General features: G+C 46.3%; 1 protein-coding gene across 1 annotated transcript; it reads right to left on the bottom strand.

Moving 5' to 3' along the window:
* Positions 1-110: 110 nt before the first annotated feature.
* KCTD13 (potassium channel tetramerization domain containing 13) lies at positions 111-14,390 on the bottom strand. Its single transcript, XM_055340968.1, has 6 exons — positions 13,984-14,390; positions 12,487-12,656; positions 3,595-3,684; positions 3,453-3,505; positions 2,664-2,859; positions 111-867 (listed from the first exon to the last, which is right to left on the bottom strand). Exons 1-6 carry the CDS (start codon positions 14,225-14,227, stop codon positions 631-633), a joined length of 990 nt encoding a protein of 329 aa, XP_055196943.1. The 5' UTR covers positions 14,228-14,390; the 3' UTR covers positions 111-630.
* Positions 14,391-16,374: the final 1,984 nt, after the last annotated feature.

The raw sequence follows: 16,374 nt of genomic DNA, 5'->3' as shown, positions 1-16,374 counted from the left end.
AAGGCTTGGGGCAGGGGCTCCCATCCTCTCCCATCCAACTAGCCAAGTACCTCCTTAACACAAGCCATCTCCCTGACCCTCTCCCCTGGAGCCAGCACCAGACCCTCAACTCAACTTTATTCCAATAATTTAATAGAAAATTAAAATAAATAATATGAAATAGATTGCGAAGATGGCTGAGCTGGTGTAAGCCCAGGCCAGCCTAGTACAAAGTTAAAGGGGTGGGGGAAGGAGGAGGGAGAGAAACTACCCTGCACAACGGGGAGGCGGCTCAGAACATGGTAGGTGTCAGGAACGGCTGGCATGACACTTTGGCATGTACAATGTGCTGAAAAGAGAGAAAGAAAGAAAAAAAAGGGAATTCTAAATCATTATAAACCAGCTGGAGAGGGAAGATAGCAGGAAAAGGATGGGATGAGGGGACAAATGTAGGCCTTCTGAAGAGTTGTGAATGAGGAAGGGGCTGGAATGTACCGTGCCATTAGCAGTGAGATGCAAAAGAATGGAAAAGGGACAAGAAGAGGACCCACGACTTGGCCAGCAAAGCCGGGGGCAAAAGTCAGGGAAGGGGAGGGAGAGAGAGAGGAACTGTGTTCTGGTGGCAGGTGGAAGACAGAGAAAGGTCAAAGCTCAGTCCTTGAAGACAATCTGTTGGCCATGGGGACGCTCATCATGGGTGATGTGGCGCCGGACGTGGATCCTGCGGACCCGGTGCTCACGGTTGTCCTCGTCCTCCCCTCGGCTTGCCCCACCACCTCCGGCTGCACCCCCTGTGGCCTCCAGGAGGGCTGGGTCTGGGCCCCGGGGAGTCTCGTAGATCAGGATGTTCAAGGTCTCTTCAAAGATCCGGGCCTCTGGGAATTCCACCTGCAAAAGGCCGGCAGCCCCAGCTCCTACCCTATGATCCAGTTCCACAGATGCCTCCCCCAACCCCACTGCCCCACTACCAGGAAGTACACCCCCGAGCCGTTGCAGCCGCAGCTCCTCTGTCCTGACTACCTATCCTCTCTGCCAATCCCTTACTCAGCAAAGACATACTTATCCTTCAAGGTCCAGCTCTGGAGTCAGGCAGTTACTTGCTTTCTCTCCTTTGCTGCCAAGTCTCTTGGTATGTTCTTTCCCTTGACAAATACTCCTAGTGACTGCACCGTACCAGGTGTCGTTCTAGGTTTTGGGAGTGTAGCAGTGAACTCAGCGAAGCTCCTGTCTGCAGGAAGCTTCCCTTCCAGAGGAGGGACACAGACATATGTGTAATAAAATATAATATCAGATGGTGGTAAGCATTACAGGAAAAAATACAGCAGAAAAAGCAGGTGGGGATGCTCATGGCCATGAATATTACAACTTTAGAGAGGGTGTTCAGAGAAGGCCTCCGTGAAAGGGTGACATTCAACCAACAGCCAAAGGAGGGAGGGAAGGAGCAACATGGGTAAATAGAGAAAGGGCAGCCTGGGGTACATACAACAGCAAGGCTCAGAGCTCCAGGGCAGGAATGCATTTAGTATTGCATAGTATTTGAACATCTGCAGGAAGGAAGCAGAGCGGAGAGAAAGTAGAAAGGGGTGAGGCAAGGAGGTGCTGGGAGAGTCCCCTCATGTGACCTGGAGGGACAGAGCTAACATAACTTTTAACAAGCTGCATTTTCATTACTGGTTTATCTTCCTGTCTTCCCAATTACAGTGGAAACTTCTTGGAAGCTGCTTGGAATTCATGCATGCATGTATTCAAAAAATGTTTCCTAGCTTCCATTGTGTGATAAGCACCTGCCCAGTGCTAGGGAGATTGGAAGAAAAGCTAGAGCCCTACCCTCAAGGAGCTAATCTCTTGCTGCTGATGTGAGACCCCCGGCCCCACCCCAGCCTCTGCCCACTGCAGATTAGGAAGGAAGTAGGACCACCTCTGGGGTTAAAGGGTTGAAAGTTCATGAACAAAAGTATCCCAAAGAAATCTGTGCTTGGCTTGTGTCTTAAAGATTGAGCACAAGTTCATTAGGCAGATGCAGATGAGGAAAAAGTCCAAGAGGGACGTTAGTGCAAAGACTGGGAGGTATGAAATTGCGCTCGGTGCTCAGAAATTTGTGTTATCTGAGGCACATCCCTCATATCAAAGTCAAAAGGGAGCAGATGACACGACAGAGGGCTGGTACTTTACTAGGCCTTTCAATCACCTTGATTTCAAACCTGGCGCCGTGCTTAGTGCAGAGTAGGTGCTCTGGAAGTATCTGCTGGGGACTGCCATGTTCAGGACTCAGGACTTACAAACTCAGTGTGTTCTAAGAGACCTGTGTGTTCTAAGGCCTTGAGGTTTTAAGAACCTATTTTGCATCAGGGACCATTCTGAGATTTTAACATCTATGGTTTTTCTATATGGAAAAATGCATACACACTCCAAACCCACTTACCACTTCAAGATGGCCTTGAGACCCAAATGGGCTCGGTAAAGAATCCCACTCTAATCCAACACCCTCACTTCACGGCAGAGAAACAGAGACCCACAGAAGGAGGGTGATTTGCCCAAGGTTCCCCAAGACCCCGGAACTTGAAACTGCAGCTCCTGATTCCCAGGACTTTCCGCTGCCCGGTCTGCTGAGCTGTCTTTGTCCAGGGTCCTGGTGCTGCCCACCACCACAGCCCTCCCTGACCAGGCCCTGAATCCCCTCTGACCTTGGTCTGCTTCTTCTCCGTGGCATAGACAATGGAGGTGCAGCACACCTCGGCGATTTTGCGGCCCTGCCCGTAGAAGGACCAACAGCAGATCTCGTCCCCCAGTACATCCTTGAGGAAAAGCAGCCGCCCGTGGAAGCGCAGGGCCAGTTTGTCAAACAGCTCAATGTTCTTAAGGAGGTTGTCATCCGAAGTGCTGAAGACCAGGGGACCAGGAGGCCTCAGTGCACTGGTTTCCTTCCCTCTGTCCCTCTAGCACAGAGGCCTGCCTGCCCTGCATACAGGTCTTGGGGTTCAGCAGGGAGCTTCTTCCACCCTGGGCCAGGCTAAGTGGGCCTTAGGGAAGAAGCAGAGCGGAGCAAATCCCAGCACAGCAGAAGGACTACTGTGCAGGACCTGGAGCCCCAGCTGCACCACCACTTCTTTTACCTGAGTGATGTGAGGCAAGTTATTTCACTTATTGGTGCCTTGGTTCCCCCATCTGCCAAATGGAGACAGTAGTACCCCAAAGAGTTGGGCTGATCATGGGAGCTACTATGTGTAAAGCATGGAAAGCAATGTCTCTCTTGTGGAAAAACCCTCTGTAAATGCTAGCCACTGTCATCTGATCCTCGGTGGAACCATTTCCTGGTGAACACACTGAACCTTGGGATGAAAATGACCTGCCCCATACCCAGAGTTGGAATCTGCACCCCGGCAGGCAGGCTGGCAGGCAGGCACTCTGTCCCTCTGGGCGGCCACAGCCCCCGCCCCCCAACCCTGTGCACCTCCCCACCCCGGGGCCATCACCTGGTGTAGGAATACTTGTTGTTACTGCGGTTGTGCAGGAGCTTCACCACGGGCTGTGGGGGTAGAGAGCAAGGAGAAGGGCGGGGGTCAGGCTGCAGGGAGAGGCCCCCAGCTTCCACCCTACAGGACACAGGGGCCTCACCTTAGAGGTGCTGGCCAGGAGCTGCTGCTCCTCCCGGGGAGATGTCACCGTGGGGATGAGGCACAGCGGGGACAGGTTCTCCCTTTTTTGCTAGAGAAGAAGCGGAAGGTGGTTAACAGCACAACCAAAGGTCACTCACTCTCCTACTTAAAAGGTGTCCAAAGCTGCTTGTTGACTTTGGGGGCGGGGTCGACTCCTTAGTGGTCCACAGAGCTCTGTAGGATCCAAACTCTCTGATCTTGTTTCTACCATTCTCCCCTGCTTGCTGGGTTTCAGCCCCACTGTGGCCTGTTCCTTGTACCCACTCAGCCCTTTGCTGTTCCCATCGCCCAGAATTGTCTACACTGCTGTGTGCTTGGCTAGTTCCTTCATACCATTCAGATAACTCAAAAAGTACCCCTCAGAGGGTGCTGGTCCGTCTCCTAAAGATTCCTGACTAGGGAAGCCCAGGTGGCTCAGTGGTTTAGTGCTGCCTTTGGCCCAGGGCATGATCCTGGAGACCCAGGACTGAGTCCCACGTCAAGCTCCCTGCATGGAGCCTGCTTCTCTCTCTGCCTGCATCTCTGCCTGTGTCTTTCTCTTTCTGTGTCTCTCATGAATAAATAAATAAAATCTTAAAAAAAAAAAAAGATTCCTGACTGAAGCAGTCTCCTCTACCTCCTTTACACATTAGCAGCTCATTCTTCACAGCACTGAGTTCCTCACATTTTCTCCTCTCCTCACATTTTGTTGTATGTTTGCTTGTGATCTCTCTTTTCTCATCTAGGGAGTGCCTGCTATACAGTACATGCTCAGTGTCTGTTGAATAAATGAACCTGGCTGGGTGGGATGAGGCATGAGGCAGAACCAGATACATGAACTTCTTTCCCCTTTTCTGTCTTCCAGAATCTTTATGCCAAAACCCCTTTTACTTCTCTCAACCAGATCTTTTTCTCAACCGGAAATTCCAAAAGACTTTTTTTAAGAAACTTATAAGACTTTTTCTATCATTAATATGGAAGAATTAGGGATCCCTTAGTGGCACAGCCTTTTGGTGCCTGCCTTTGGCCCAGGGCGCGATCCTGGAGACCCGGGATTGAGTCCCACGTCGGGCTCCCGGTGCATGGAGCCTGCTTCTCTATCATAAATAAATAAAAATTAAAAAAAATATGGAAGAATTAAAGTCTACTATTACTTAGGTTAATTTTTAAAAAGAGCCAAGAGGAAAGACTGATGCTATCATATATTAAGATATTCTATAAAGCCACACTAATGAAAACAGTATGTTTTGGTTTTGGGAACAAACGAAAAACCAGTGGAACACAAGAGAGTTTGGAAATGGGCTGATGTATATATGAGAACTGGTATTTATAAAGGACACCTCATATCAGTGGGGTAAGAATGGAGTGTGTGTCAGTTATGGCTGTGTAATAAACTATTCCCAAACTTAGCAGCTTAAAGCAACAATATTATTTCAGTTTCTGTTGATTAGGAATTTAAGAGTGGCTTAGCTGGGTTGTTGTGGAATAGGTGCACGTCTTGAGGTTGTAGCTAAGTCAGCCAATGCTGCAGGAATCTGAAGGAATGCCTGAATCTGGAGGATCTGTGTCAGAAAGCTTATACATATGGCTGGCAAGTTCATGCTGGCTATCATCAGGAAACAGCTGGTCCCTGTCATCTGGACCTCTCCAAAGGGTTGCCTAAGTGTCCTCACAACATGGCAGCTGGCTTCTCCAGAGCAAATAATCCAAGAGCAAAGTGGAGGCTTCAATGTCTTTTATGACCTAGTTTTGTCAGCCCTGCTCTGTGTGCAAGGAAACTACCAAAAGAATGAATACCAGGGAATAAGAATCATTAGAGATTGCCTTGGAGACTGGCTCCACAGGCCATCATCTGGCCCCTTTGATTCAAATCCTTCCCATTGAAAACCACACTCATCCCCTCCTATGATATCCCAAAGTCTCATCCCATTATAGCATCAGCCTGAAGTACAGAATACTGTCATCTAAGTCAGTCTAGATGTGGATGAGGATCCTTGGGTATAGCTCCTTAAGTACATTTCCTCTGGACCTGAAGACCTGTGAACTAAAGACACAAATTCTCTCTCCCATACACCTAATATGCAGTGGTGGAACAGGCATTACAATAAACACTGGAGTTACTCTTGTCTGGAATGCTTGGGGGAAGGTTGGTGGCACATACAAGTCACTGTTTCATAGAAATTCTTTTTTTTTTAAAGATTTATTTATTTATGATAGACACAGAGAGATAGAGAGAGGCAGAGACACAGGAGGAGGGAGAAGGGAGAAGCAGGCTCCATGCCGGGAGCCCGACGCGGGACTTGATCCTGGGACTCCAGGATCATGCCCTGGGCCAAAGGCAGGCACTAAACCGCTGAGCCACCCAGGGATCCCTGTTTCATAGAAATTCTGAAAGCCAGTTGGACAAATGTTGGGAGCTAATGCACTCTTGCCCAGAAATGATTCTCTATGGCTGTTGGCTCTGCCCTGAACCGTCCTTCCTTTTCCATGAAAGCCAGTCCATGCTTGCAGCTCCACGGTTTTCACCTGTAAAGAGGTCCAAAGGCCTCTTCTCTTGCTCCATCTCTGTCACTTTCACTCCAAGCTGGCAGTTTCTGCCAACATAATTCTCGTAAAAATGTAGTGGGTATCTTGCGAGTCTTGGGGTTCAGTTCACTGGATGATCCCACACCCACAAATTTTTGTGAGATACCCTCTCCTCTACTTTGGGGGTGTGCTCAGACTGCTGAGGGGCACCACCCTTCAGCTTCTTAGAAGCACTGTTGTTTGAGCAGCAGTGCTGAGGCATTTTCTGGGATATTTCTGAAGTCTTAACAAAGGCTTTTAGAATCACATCCTAGGCTTCATCTTTAGAACATGTTTTACTGAGAATTCCCTGTATCTGATCTTGGCCTGGAAGCTATTTGTGAATTGTAGCATCATGTGTTATCTTGAAAGGTTGGGACTTTTCAAACACAGTAATTCCTGCCTTCTTGTTTTTCCTCTTGCTTACTCTCTCTTCTATTTCACTATCAGCAACAAAACCTTCAACGTTCTTTTTTGGAAACCTCTTTAGCTATATCACCCAATTCATTAGGTATGTTTTCTACTGTAGGAGACAGTGTTGCTGAACTCTTTCGTCTACATGACAAGGGTTCCCTTTGTGCCAGTTTCCAGTAACATTTTCTTCCATTCAGCCTCCTCCAAAGTCATTGGGCTTCTATGAACAGACCCTCTAAAGTTCTTCAGGCTTTTATTAACATTCTCCTCAAAGTCCTGCCAGCTGGTGCCCACTTCCCAATTCTAAAGCCACTCCATATTTTAGGCTTTTGTTACTACAGAACCCCACTCCAGATACCAAATCTGTTATCCACTGCTGGGTAACAAATGACTACAGATTTAGCAGCTTAAAACAATATAAACATTTATTATTGCACACATTTTTCATGGGTTGGGAACTTGAGATTGGCTCAGCTGGGTGGTCTGGACCAGGGCCTCTCATGAAGTTGGGAGTCCAGATGCTGGCCAGGGCTGTAGTTATCTGAAGACTTGATTGGGCCTAACAAATCCACTTGAGATAGTTCACCCATATGGCTGGGACTCTGTGCTGGTTATTGACAGGGGGCTTCTGTTCCTCACCAAGTAAACTCTCCTTTGGGTTGACTGGGTGTCACGTGGCAGCTGGCTTCCCCCAGAATGAGTGATCCAAGACAGAGGCAGAAATTGCAATGTCTTTTGTGACCTAGCTTTAGAAGTCATACACTATCACTTCTGCAATATCCTACTGGTTACATAGGTCAGCCATATTCAGTGGGGGAGGGGACTACACAAGAGCCTGAATAAGGATGAAGCAAGAATTGCTGGTGGCTATCTTGAACACTGGCTACCACAGAGTGTTTAGTAGATGGCATTGGAAAAACTAGCTCACTCTACGGAGGACAAAAAAAAAGTTAAATCCCTTCATAATTCACATTTAAGACCATGAATTCCATTTAGATTAAAAGACCCATATATGAAAGATAGAACTATAAAACTAGTAAAAGATGTAGGATGGGATAAAAAAATCTTCCTAAACAAGACCCTACAAAGATATACCACTAGGTTAAAAAACAAAGAGGAATTTGACATTAAAATCAAGATTTTCGGGGATCCCTGGGTGGCGCAGCGGTTTGGCGCCTGCCTTTGGCCCAGGGCGCGATCCTGGAGACCCGGGATCGAATCCCACGTCGGGCTCCCGGTGCATGGAGCCTGCTTCTCCCTCTGCCTGTGTCTCTGCCTCTCTCTCTCTATGTGTGTGTGTGACTATCATAAATAAATAAAAAAAAAAATTAAAAAAAAAAATAAAATCAAGATTTTCTCCAGTTGACAATGGAAACTGTGACTTTACAAATAATCCCAGGTAATAATGCTAAAAGAATGACAGAATTATAATTACTCTACAACCCTAAAGAAATGATTAATCCGTAAGGATTCTCAATCGGTGGTGTGGCTGATAGGTAAGTGCCATTCACAGTTACCTATCAGTGCCTAAACAACATCACACAGATTACTTCATGGTTGGCAACAAGGAAATGTAATGATAATGGAGGGATCCAATCATCATCACGAATCTAGGGGCCAATTCTGAGCATTACCAATGATGGGTCATATTAGCAGCAGTATTATGGATTTCTCAATACAACACAATATGAAATACATAAAATTGGGCAGCCCAGGTGGCTCAGCAGTTTAGAGCCTGCCTTCAGCCCAGGGCCCGATCCCGGGGACCCAGGATCAAGTCCCATGTCGGGCTCCTTGCATGGAGCCTGCTTCTCCCTCCGCCTGTGTCTCTGCCTCTCTCTGTGTGTCTCTCTCGTGAAAAAATAAATAAAATCTTAAAAAAAAGAAATATATAAAATTACCTAAATTTTATTCTAACCAAAATGTTTAGTATCAAGCCTTTAAATCTGCTGTTGGGGCACCTGGCTAGCTCAGTCAGAAGAGCATGTGGCTCTTGATCTCAGGGTTGTGAGTTTAAGTCCAATTTCTACCGTAGGTGTAGAGATTACTAAAAAATAAATAAATAAACTTAAAAAAATAAATATACGGGATCCCTGGGTGGCGCAGCGGTTTGGCGCCTGCCTTTGGCTCAGGGCGTGATCCTGGAGACCCGGGATCGAATCCCACGTAGGGCTCCCAGTGCATGGAGCCTGCTTCTCCCTCTGCCTGTGTCTCTGCCTTTCTCTCTCTCTCTGTATGACTATCGTAAATAAATAAAAAAAAAAATTAAAAAAAAAATAAATATACTGTCTAGTTTCCAGAAAACACAGAATAGGGTACAGTACTAAACCAAATGATACCACAAGGAATCAACCAGGCAAATATGGAAAACGGATCACTGTGCAGGACAATTGGCAGTCTCTTTTAATAAGTCAGCATAAATAAAAAAGGGATGGTTTGGGGTTGGAAGAGACTTAAAGAACATAATAATCAGATATAATGCAAGGATCTAGACTGGGTCCTGGTTTAGATGAACCAGCTATAAAAGATGTCTCTGAAAAAAAAAAAAAGATGTCTCTGGAACAAATGGAAAAATTTGTATATACTCTGGATGTTAGGTAAGACGAAATTTTATTGACATGGAAAGATGGCAATTATTAACAAACAAAAAAAAGCAGATTACAAAACAGCACATACAGTATAATCATATATATTTTGGCAAACACACACATGCACGCACACACACACACACACACATGAAGACCTTGAAGGATATTTGGAATTTTTATTTTTTTATCTGTGTTTTCTAAATTTCTACAATGCATACATATACTCCTTTAAAAATAATAAATGGTTATAATAAAAAAGATTTCTATCCAACAACAGATGCCACAGACAGGTGACATTTTAAGAGACAATATTGGCAACAATTAAAACTGACTAAAAATTATCTGAAACAGATTTTCTCAACTAGGATTCTTCATCTGAATCTCAAAATCCAGGAAGTAATTGCAGTACCTATTTTCTCATCTCTTCCAAGGATGAAAGTAGTACCATTCTACAAACATACGAGGAAAGTAAATTTATTATGTACAATACATGTGTTAGGGCTTAGTTCTCCCTAGGAACTAAACTAAAATATGCAGACATCTTCTCCAAAGCAACAAGAAAAAGATAGGAAACTCAGTCGAAAATTTGGTAAAGAACATGAATAGGCAATTCACAGAAAGGGAACCACAAAAGCAAGTAAAGCATATGAAAAGATGCTCAATCTCATTAGTAATTAGAGGCATGCAAATTAAAATGAGATCACTCTGTACCAACCAGACTGACAAAATTAGAACACTGGATGATGCCATGTGTTGTTGAGAATATGCAGAAATGGGATCCCTTTTGCATTGCTGATCAAGAGTATAAAGTGCTACAGTCATTTGGGAAAGTAATCTGATGATACTTGCTGAAATTCGTTTGTATGTGTTCTATTACCCTGCAATTCCACTCCCAGCTACAAACATGAGAAACCCTGGCCCAGGATCCACAAGGGCACATGTATAAGGATGCTCATGGTGGCAGGTGGCACGGTGTGTGGGGGAGGGAAGTTGGAGGCAATCTAGGTTTCCAACCTCAGGGGAATGTATAAATAAAATATGGTGAATATGTATCATGCCATAGATTCTTGTGCAGCAGTTAGAAGCAAAGAACTAAATGTACAAATAGCAGCATGAATAGATCTTGAAAAAAGTGTTGAATTAAGAAATACACAATCCATACCTCAATGCCATTTATGGAAATTTAAAACACGTACATATACAAAATGAGGCTTTTAGCTTTTCAAGGGTACAAACATAATCTAAGTATATGTATCAAAATGTCAGAATTAGAGGGGTACCTATGGGTAAAATGGAAGTGGGCAAGGAACTGGGAATGAAAGGGAAAAATAGAGAAAAGATCTGTAATGAGACCAATGATGATTAAGTACCACACGCTGAGGAGTATGATGAACCCAATTCTCTACACCTGAATCTTAAAAACAAAAACCTCCAAAAGAACATGCAAACTCTGAGTGGGGTGAGGATGAGAACAGTGTCAGAGAAACCTGGAAAGGAAGCAAGTAGAGCACAGAGGAAAAAACACTGCACCTAGCAATCAGATAAGCTGGGGCTGACTCTGAGCTCTGCGGCTTACTGGCTCTTTGACCTTGGATGCATCCTTAACTTCCTACCTGTATATCGAACAGGGGTACAAGATGTACACACAATCAGATAGCAGAATAGCTCCCAACGCACAGTGGGTGGAAGGTAACACTGAATAAATGTACAACTACAGAGCAGGAACTCACTTTCAAGATTATTTAGTTCAATGGTTTTCCAACTGCAAGTGGTGACCCATTAATGAGTCATGAAATCAGTTAATGGGTCCAAAGAGCATTAAAAAGAAAGAAAACAATATATCAGCATGTATTTCACTAAAAGTATCATTTTATAAAATTTTTACTTAAGTTATATATACGTGGGCATAAAATGCATTTTTCCCCTATAGGTTGCAGTTTGAAAAACATGGATATTGCCCGAAGGAACTCTATACTTTTGTTTTATTTTTTTAAAAGATTTTATTTATTTATTCATTCATGAGAAACACAGAGAGAGAGAGAGAGGCAGAGACACAGGCAGAGGGATAAGCAGGCTCCATGCAGTGAGCCTGACATGGGACTTGATCCTGGGTCTCCAGGATCATGCCCTGGGCTGAAGGCGGCTCTAAACCGCTGAGCCACCCAGGCTGCCCTATACTTTTGAATTTCAAGAACCAATATGTATTCACCAAGATAACAGAAAATTGTTTATAGTCGCCACTTTTTAATATATAAAGGGCACTAAAAAAGAAACTCTTATAATCTCCTAGTAATATTGTATCATAAAAGAAGGTACATTTTTAACAATGTAAAAATAGAACAAAATAAAAGGCTTTATGTAAAACTCACTACAGTGTACATATTTTTCTTGTTTTCCTATCTTTTGGAACATGAGGACAGAATGCCAGAGGTAGGAACTGAATCAATCAAGGTCACTCGGTCAGCTGTGGTAGAGGTGACACTTAACCCACAGGTCCTGGCTGTGCTTTCTAAGCTCTCTTCAGAACCCTGAGATCCATAGAAGAGAAGCCCAGAAGTTGGGGCGTGGAACCCCCAATCTGTCTTTTGGGGAGCAGCTCTGATTCTAGGATTTCATTGCTAAAAAAGAAGTTAAAAACAACAACAACAAAAACCTGGCTGGGGGTGGAATACTGCCTCCCAGGACAGGACCAAATCACAGAGATCATTATATTCTAATTTAAAATTATTATTTTTTTTTTCCTAGTGGCACAGGGAGTTATTTCAGATTTAGGAGCAAAGGGGAGACTAGACTGTTTAAGGATCATCACTCAGGTGGTAGTGTGATTGCCGGATTAGCCAGGTAGGAACAGCAAGGAGAGAACAGTCATTTAACTACTGTAACAGGGACCCCTGGGTGGCTCAGCGGTTGAGCGTCTGCCTTTGGCCCAGGGCAGGATCCTGGAAATCAGAGGATCGAGTCCCACATCAGGCTCCCTGCATGGGGCCTGCTTCTCTCTCTGCCTATGTCTCTGCCTCTCTTTGTGTCTCTCATGAAAAAATAAATAAAATCTTAAACAAAAAAAACTACTGTAATAGTCCTGGCACGAGGTGGTGAGGGAGGTCCTTCCTGAGGTAGCAGGAATACACAGGAAAGCATCTCCAACCAAATTTTCTGTAGTTATGGCTAGTCACAGCCAGGCCATAGGAAGCCTCTCCAAACAATACCCCAGATACCTCCCCTCTATTTTTTAATGTGCTAGTATCTAAGTGCTTAGACAGCTCTCCCAGAGACATGGGTATAAGGTGGGACCCAGGGCCCCTCACCTGCAATGCTAGCTGGCAGTCCTCAATCAGACCCTGTACCAGGTAGTAGCGTGCTTCGCCTAGTAGCTCCCCCAGTTCTCTGGTATTATCAGGCAGTGGCACGGACCCATCCCGCAGGTAGTTGAGGATTGTACCAAAGTGGCGGCCGCTCCGGTCAATCAGCACCCAACCTGGTGGAGTGGAGACAGGCAAGAGGAAGGATGGCTTTGCAGGGGGCTCTGGAGCTACTAAATTTTTATGAAAAACAGATTCCAAAGCTACAGGTCTGAATACTGATCTGTCTCAAACCTTTGCCACATCCAAGAAAATCCCTTTAAAACATCTCCAGTGAGTTCTCCCATAGACCCCTTTTTAACATTCGTAGACACAGAGAATGAATTCCTTTCCAGGTCTGTTCTGCATTGAAAAAGTTCTCACCATGAGAAAATGATTGCAATGAAAATGATTACCTTACCAACAAACTCTAACCTTTGGCGTTAGTTCTGACTGCCTTAATTAAAATATCTACCCCACCCCCCAGTTCACTACCATTTCAACCTTTATATTATTCAGAGAACTTATTACTATCTGCAATCACATGTATTTTTCATATGTGTATTTGCTTATTATTTTCCTCCTGCCCCCACAAAAAAAGTAAAGTCTATAAGACTAATCTTGTCTGATTCATTTACCAAAGTATCTCTGGCACTAACTGGCACTTTACAAATACTTGTTGAATAATCAAATCCTTCAACCTCAGATATTTTAAGATTGAACTCCATCGCCCAAATTTTAATTTTCCTGCTCTTTACTATCATTGTTATACCCCTCTCAATACCTTCCCCCACCCTCACAAAAACTACAGTTCCACCTGGGCATGTGGGTTCCAACCCTGAAGGCAACACTCCAAGAAGGTAAGGTTCACCTGCCAAAGAGAACTGTCCACCCTTCTCTCTGGTGTCCATGGCAAACCCCCAAAACAGCCTTTTTCTACAGTCTGCATTTACAGATGGATCCCTAGAGCGTACGGGGACCTGTGTTGGAGGAATAGAGACAGACAACTCCTCCAGGCCGGTTGCTGGTAGTGCTGAGGTAGAGAGGCAAACATAAGGCTGGGCAGTTGGAAGGAACATGAAGGTTGCCTGGAAGGGTGCTGCTGGTAGCAGGGCTAGTTCCCGAGTCGTCTGAGCTGAGGAGTAAAGGGTGGGAGAATTGGAGGGGACTGGTAATAAAAATTCGGAAGTGACGTGTTGAATTACTTACCACAGCGCGTGTTGGAAGCGGGCATGTGATATTCCCTTAAATGTCGGTTATTGCTAGGGATAAAGGACTGAGATAGGAGGGGAATTATGAATGAGGAAGGGGCGATGAGACTGGATGGCGGGGGCTGGAGGGAGGTTAAATGAGTTGACTGCACGGTAGAGATGCGAGAGAGGGGATATGAGGAGACTGGGCGAGGGAAGGCAGACGGGGATCTGGAGGATGGAGGACCACAGAGGTAAGTGCGGCGCGGCGTACCTCCCGCGTCAGTGAGCACCTCCGCGCGGCCGCTGAACATGGCTTTGAGCATGGTGTCCTGTCCCGTGAGGGTGCGCAGCGTGGTGTAGTGCAGCGAGCCGCCCACATTCAGCTTCACGTACTTGCTGTTCGGGGTGAGCGGCTTGAGACCGTAGGCGGCGGAGCCAGGCTCGAGACCCGAGGGCTTGGGGGCTTCCAGGGACGGGGCCTCGGCCGCCGCCGGGCCCGAAGCCTCGGCCGACATGCCGGGGACTGGCGGCGGACGGCGATCCTAGGCTCTCTCCGCACCCTCCGACGGCTCTCAAAGACCCCGAGACCCGAGCCGTCGGAACAGACAGCGAGGTCCACACGACCACACGCCGCGGCTACTCCGCCGCAGCCCTCAGCCCCATCACGCCGACGCCGCCGGAAGCCGAGGCTGAACAGGTGCGCAGGCGCGCCAAGGTCCCGCCCCTGACCTCGCGCGCCGGCGGTGCGGAGCATGCGTGGTGACCTAGGGCCCCCGTGGAGAGGTAGCGCGCAGCCTCTGGCGGGGTGGGTTACCGCGCGACGTGAGGTCCTCGCGCGGGTCTTGGACAGTGGTTGGAGGACGGGCTCCGCCACATGCCTGCTGTGGAAAGCGAGGTCGCCTCGCGGTGGTTGAGTCTCTGCCCTCAGAGCGCTTCGCGGGCGTGAAAGGCAAGGTTTCCGCCTCCCATCCCCGCGCTTTTGACAGACTGCGGAGAGCTTCGAACAAAGCACCAAGGGAGACTTGTACAAGAGGCCAAAGTGAGGTGGCCTCCTTAGAGAGGTGACAGTAGTGCTAGGACATGCAGGGTGTGTGTAGTAGGTAAGGCCGTCAGGAAGTGCGTGCCTGAGGAAGTGATGCAGAGCCGAAGCTGAGAAGACGAGGCCACACTAAGGTGTGAGGGAGAACTCCAGGCAGAGGGAAGTGCACACACACGGACTCCAGGCAGAAACACGCCTGTGGTATTGAGCAGAATGAGTGTCAGGGGTGGCTGCAGCGGCCAAGCAAAGGTTTTAGAATCCCAGCTAAGGTCTCGAGACACCCAATCCCGAAAAAAAGAAAGAATAAGTCAGGGACATGTTATTGACAAGAAAATGTACTGAGAAGTGTTTATCTGACTGGATCTACGTTCCGTTGAGAGGCTGATACTTCAGAGATTTAACAAAGGATCTTAATGTCTAGCATGGGGGTTTGCTGGAGGGAAAATTTAAACAGAATTTCCACTCTCCCACAGGTTCATTGGGTGATCCTAGCCAAGTCACTTTTCTCTGGGCTTGGTTCCTATTTTGCTCTGTGTGGGGTGCAGATTTCAATGCCAGGGAACAGTTAGGAGTGTACATGAGTGGGGTAGGGCATTACAAGGTATTGGGGAGTAATGGAGCCTGTGGTGACCCAGAGAGCTCATGTTTTACCAAAAGAGGTTGCCAATTCTGATTTTTCAAGTGCAACTGATTTAAAAAAAAAAAAAAAGGCAGCCCATGACAGCTGGGAGCTAGTTTACACTCTCCCTGTGGAAACCTTGGTAATGCTAGGAGCAGGCCTGGCACTATCAGCTAGGCCATGGCACTCTGACAGATTGAGAGAAAGACCATTTCATAATCATTTCTGAACACAAAACCAACATTGCCCAAACACAAAAATGACCAAACACAACCCCTTCCCCCACAGTTTGAGTGACTGCTGCTTCTTTACCAAGTACAGCTTTTAAAAAAAGATTTTATTTATTAGAGAGAGAGAAAAAAGAGAGAGAGAGAGATAGCACAAGCAGGGTGGGCAGGAGAGGGAGAGGGAGAAGCAGGCTCCCTGCTGAATAGGGAGCCTGATATGGGGCTTGATCCCAGGACCCTGGGATCATGACCTGAGCAGAAGGCAGATGCTCAACCATCTGAGCTGCCCAGGTTCCCCTAAATATAGCTTTAATCCTAATCCATTCCTTCTAACTTCTAGATGAGATTTATTAAGATAACCAAAAAGAATTATCACCACTTCCTGACAACATCCAACCTGAAGCAAATCTCCCCTTTCTTGAGCTCTCCTCGAGAATCTAACATAAGCCCAAATCCTATAATAAGTCCTTTCTAACACATTTTGCTGAGATGTCCATGATGGGTTCCCCATGGTGTGCCATCTTCCTTGTTCAACCACAGGTGTGCTCCTGCTGGTCTTTGGCTGGAGGGCATTGTCAGAAAAGAGGAATCTACAGAGTTTCAGCTGAAGCCTTCACAAACTTGGACTGGGACCCTCAACTCTAGTAATAATGTGCACATCTGAAACACTTTGTGTCTCTAACTGTTTGAGATGCCATCCTGCCCATGGCTGGGAGGTAAGTTCTCACTAAATGTGAGCTCTGATGTTTTATTAAGACCCTTAAGTATTGAGATTTT

The sequence above is a fragment of the Nyctereutes procyonoides genome, unplaced genomic scaffold, assembly GCF_905146905.1.
Source record: "Nyctereutes procyonoides isolate TBG_1078 unplaced genomic scaffold, NYPRO_anot_genome, whole genome shotgun sequence".
In the NCBI taxonomy this organism is placed as follows: domain Eukaryota; kingdom Metazoa; phylum Chordata; class Mammalia; order Carnivora; family Canidae; genus Nyctereutes; species Nyctereutes procyonoides.
Note: the sequence above shows the minus strand (reverse complement) of the source record. Positions and strands in the feature narration are given on the sequence as shown.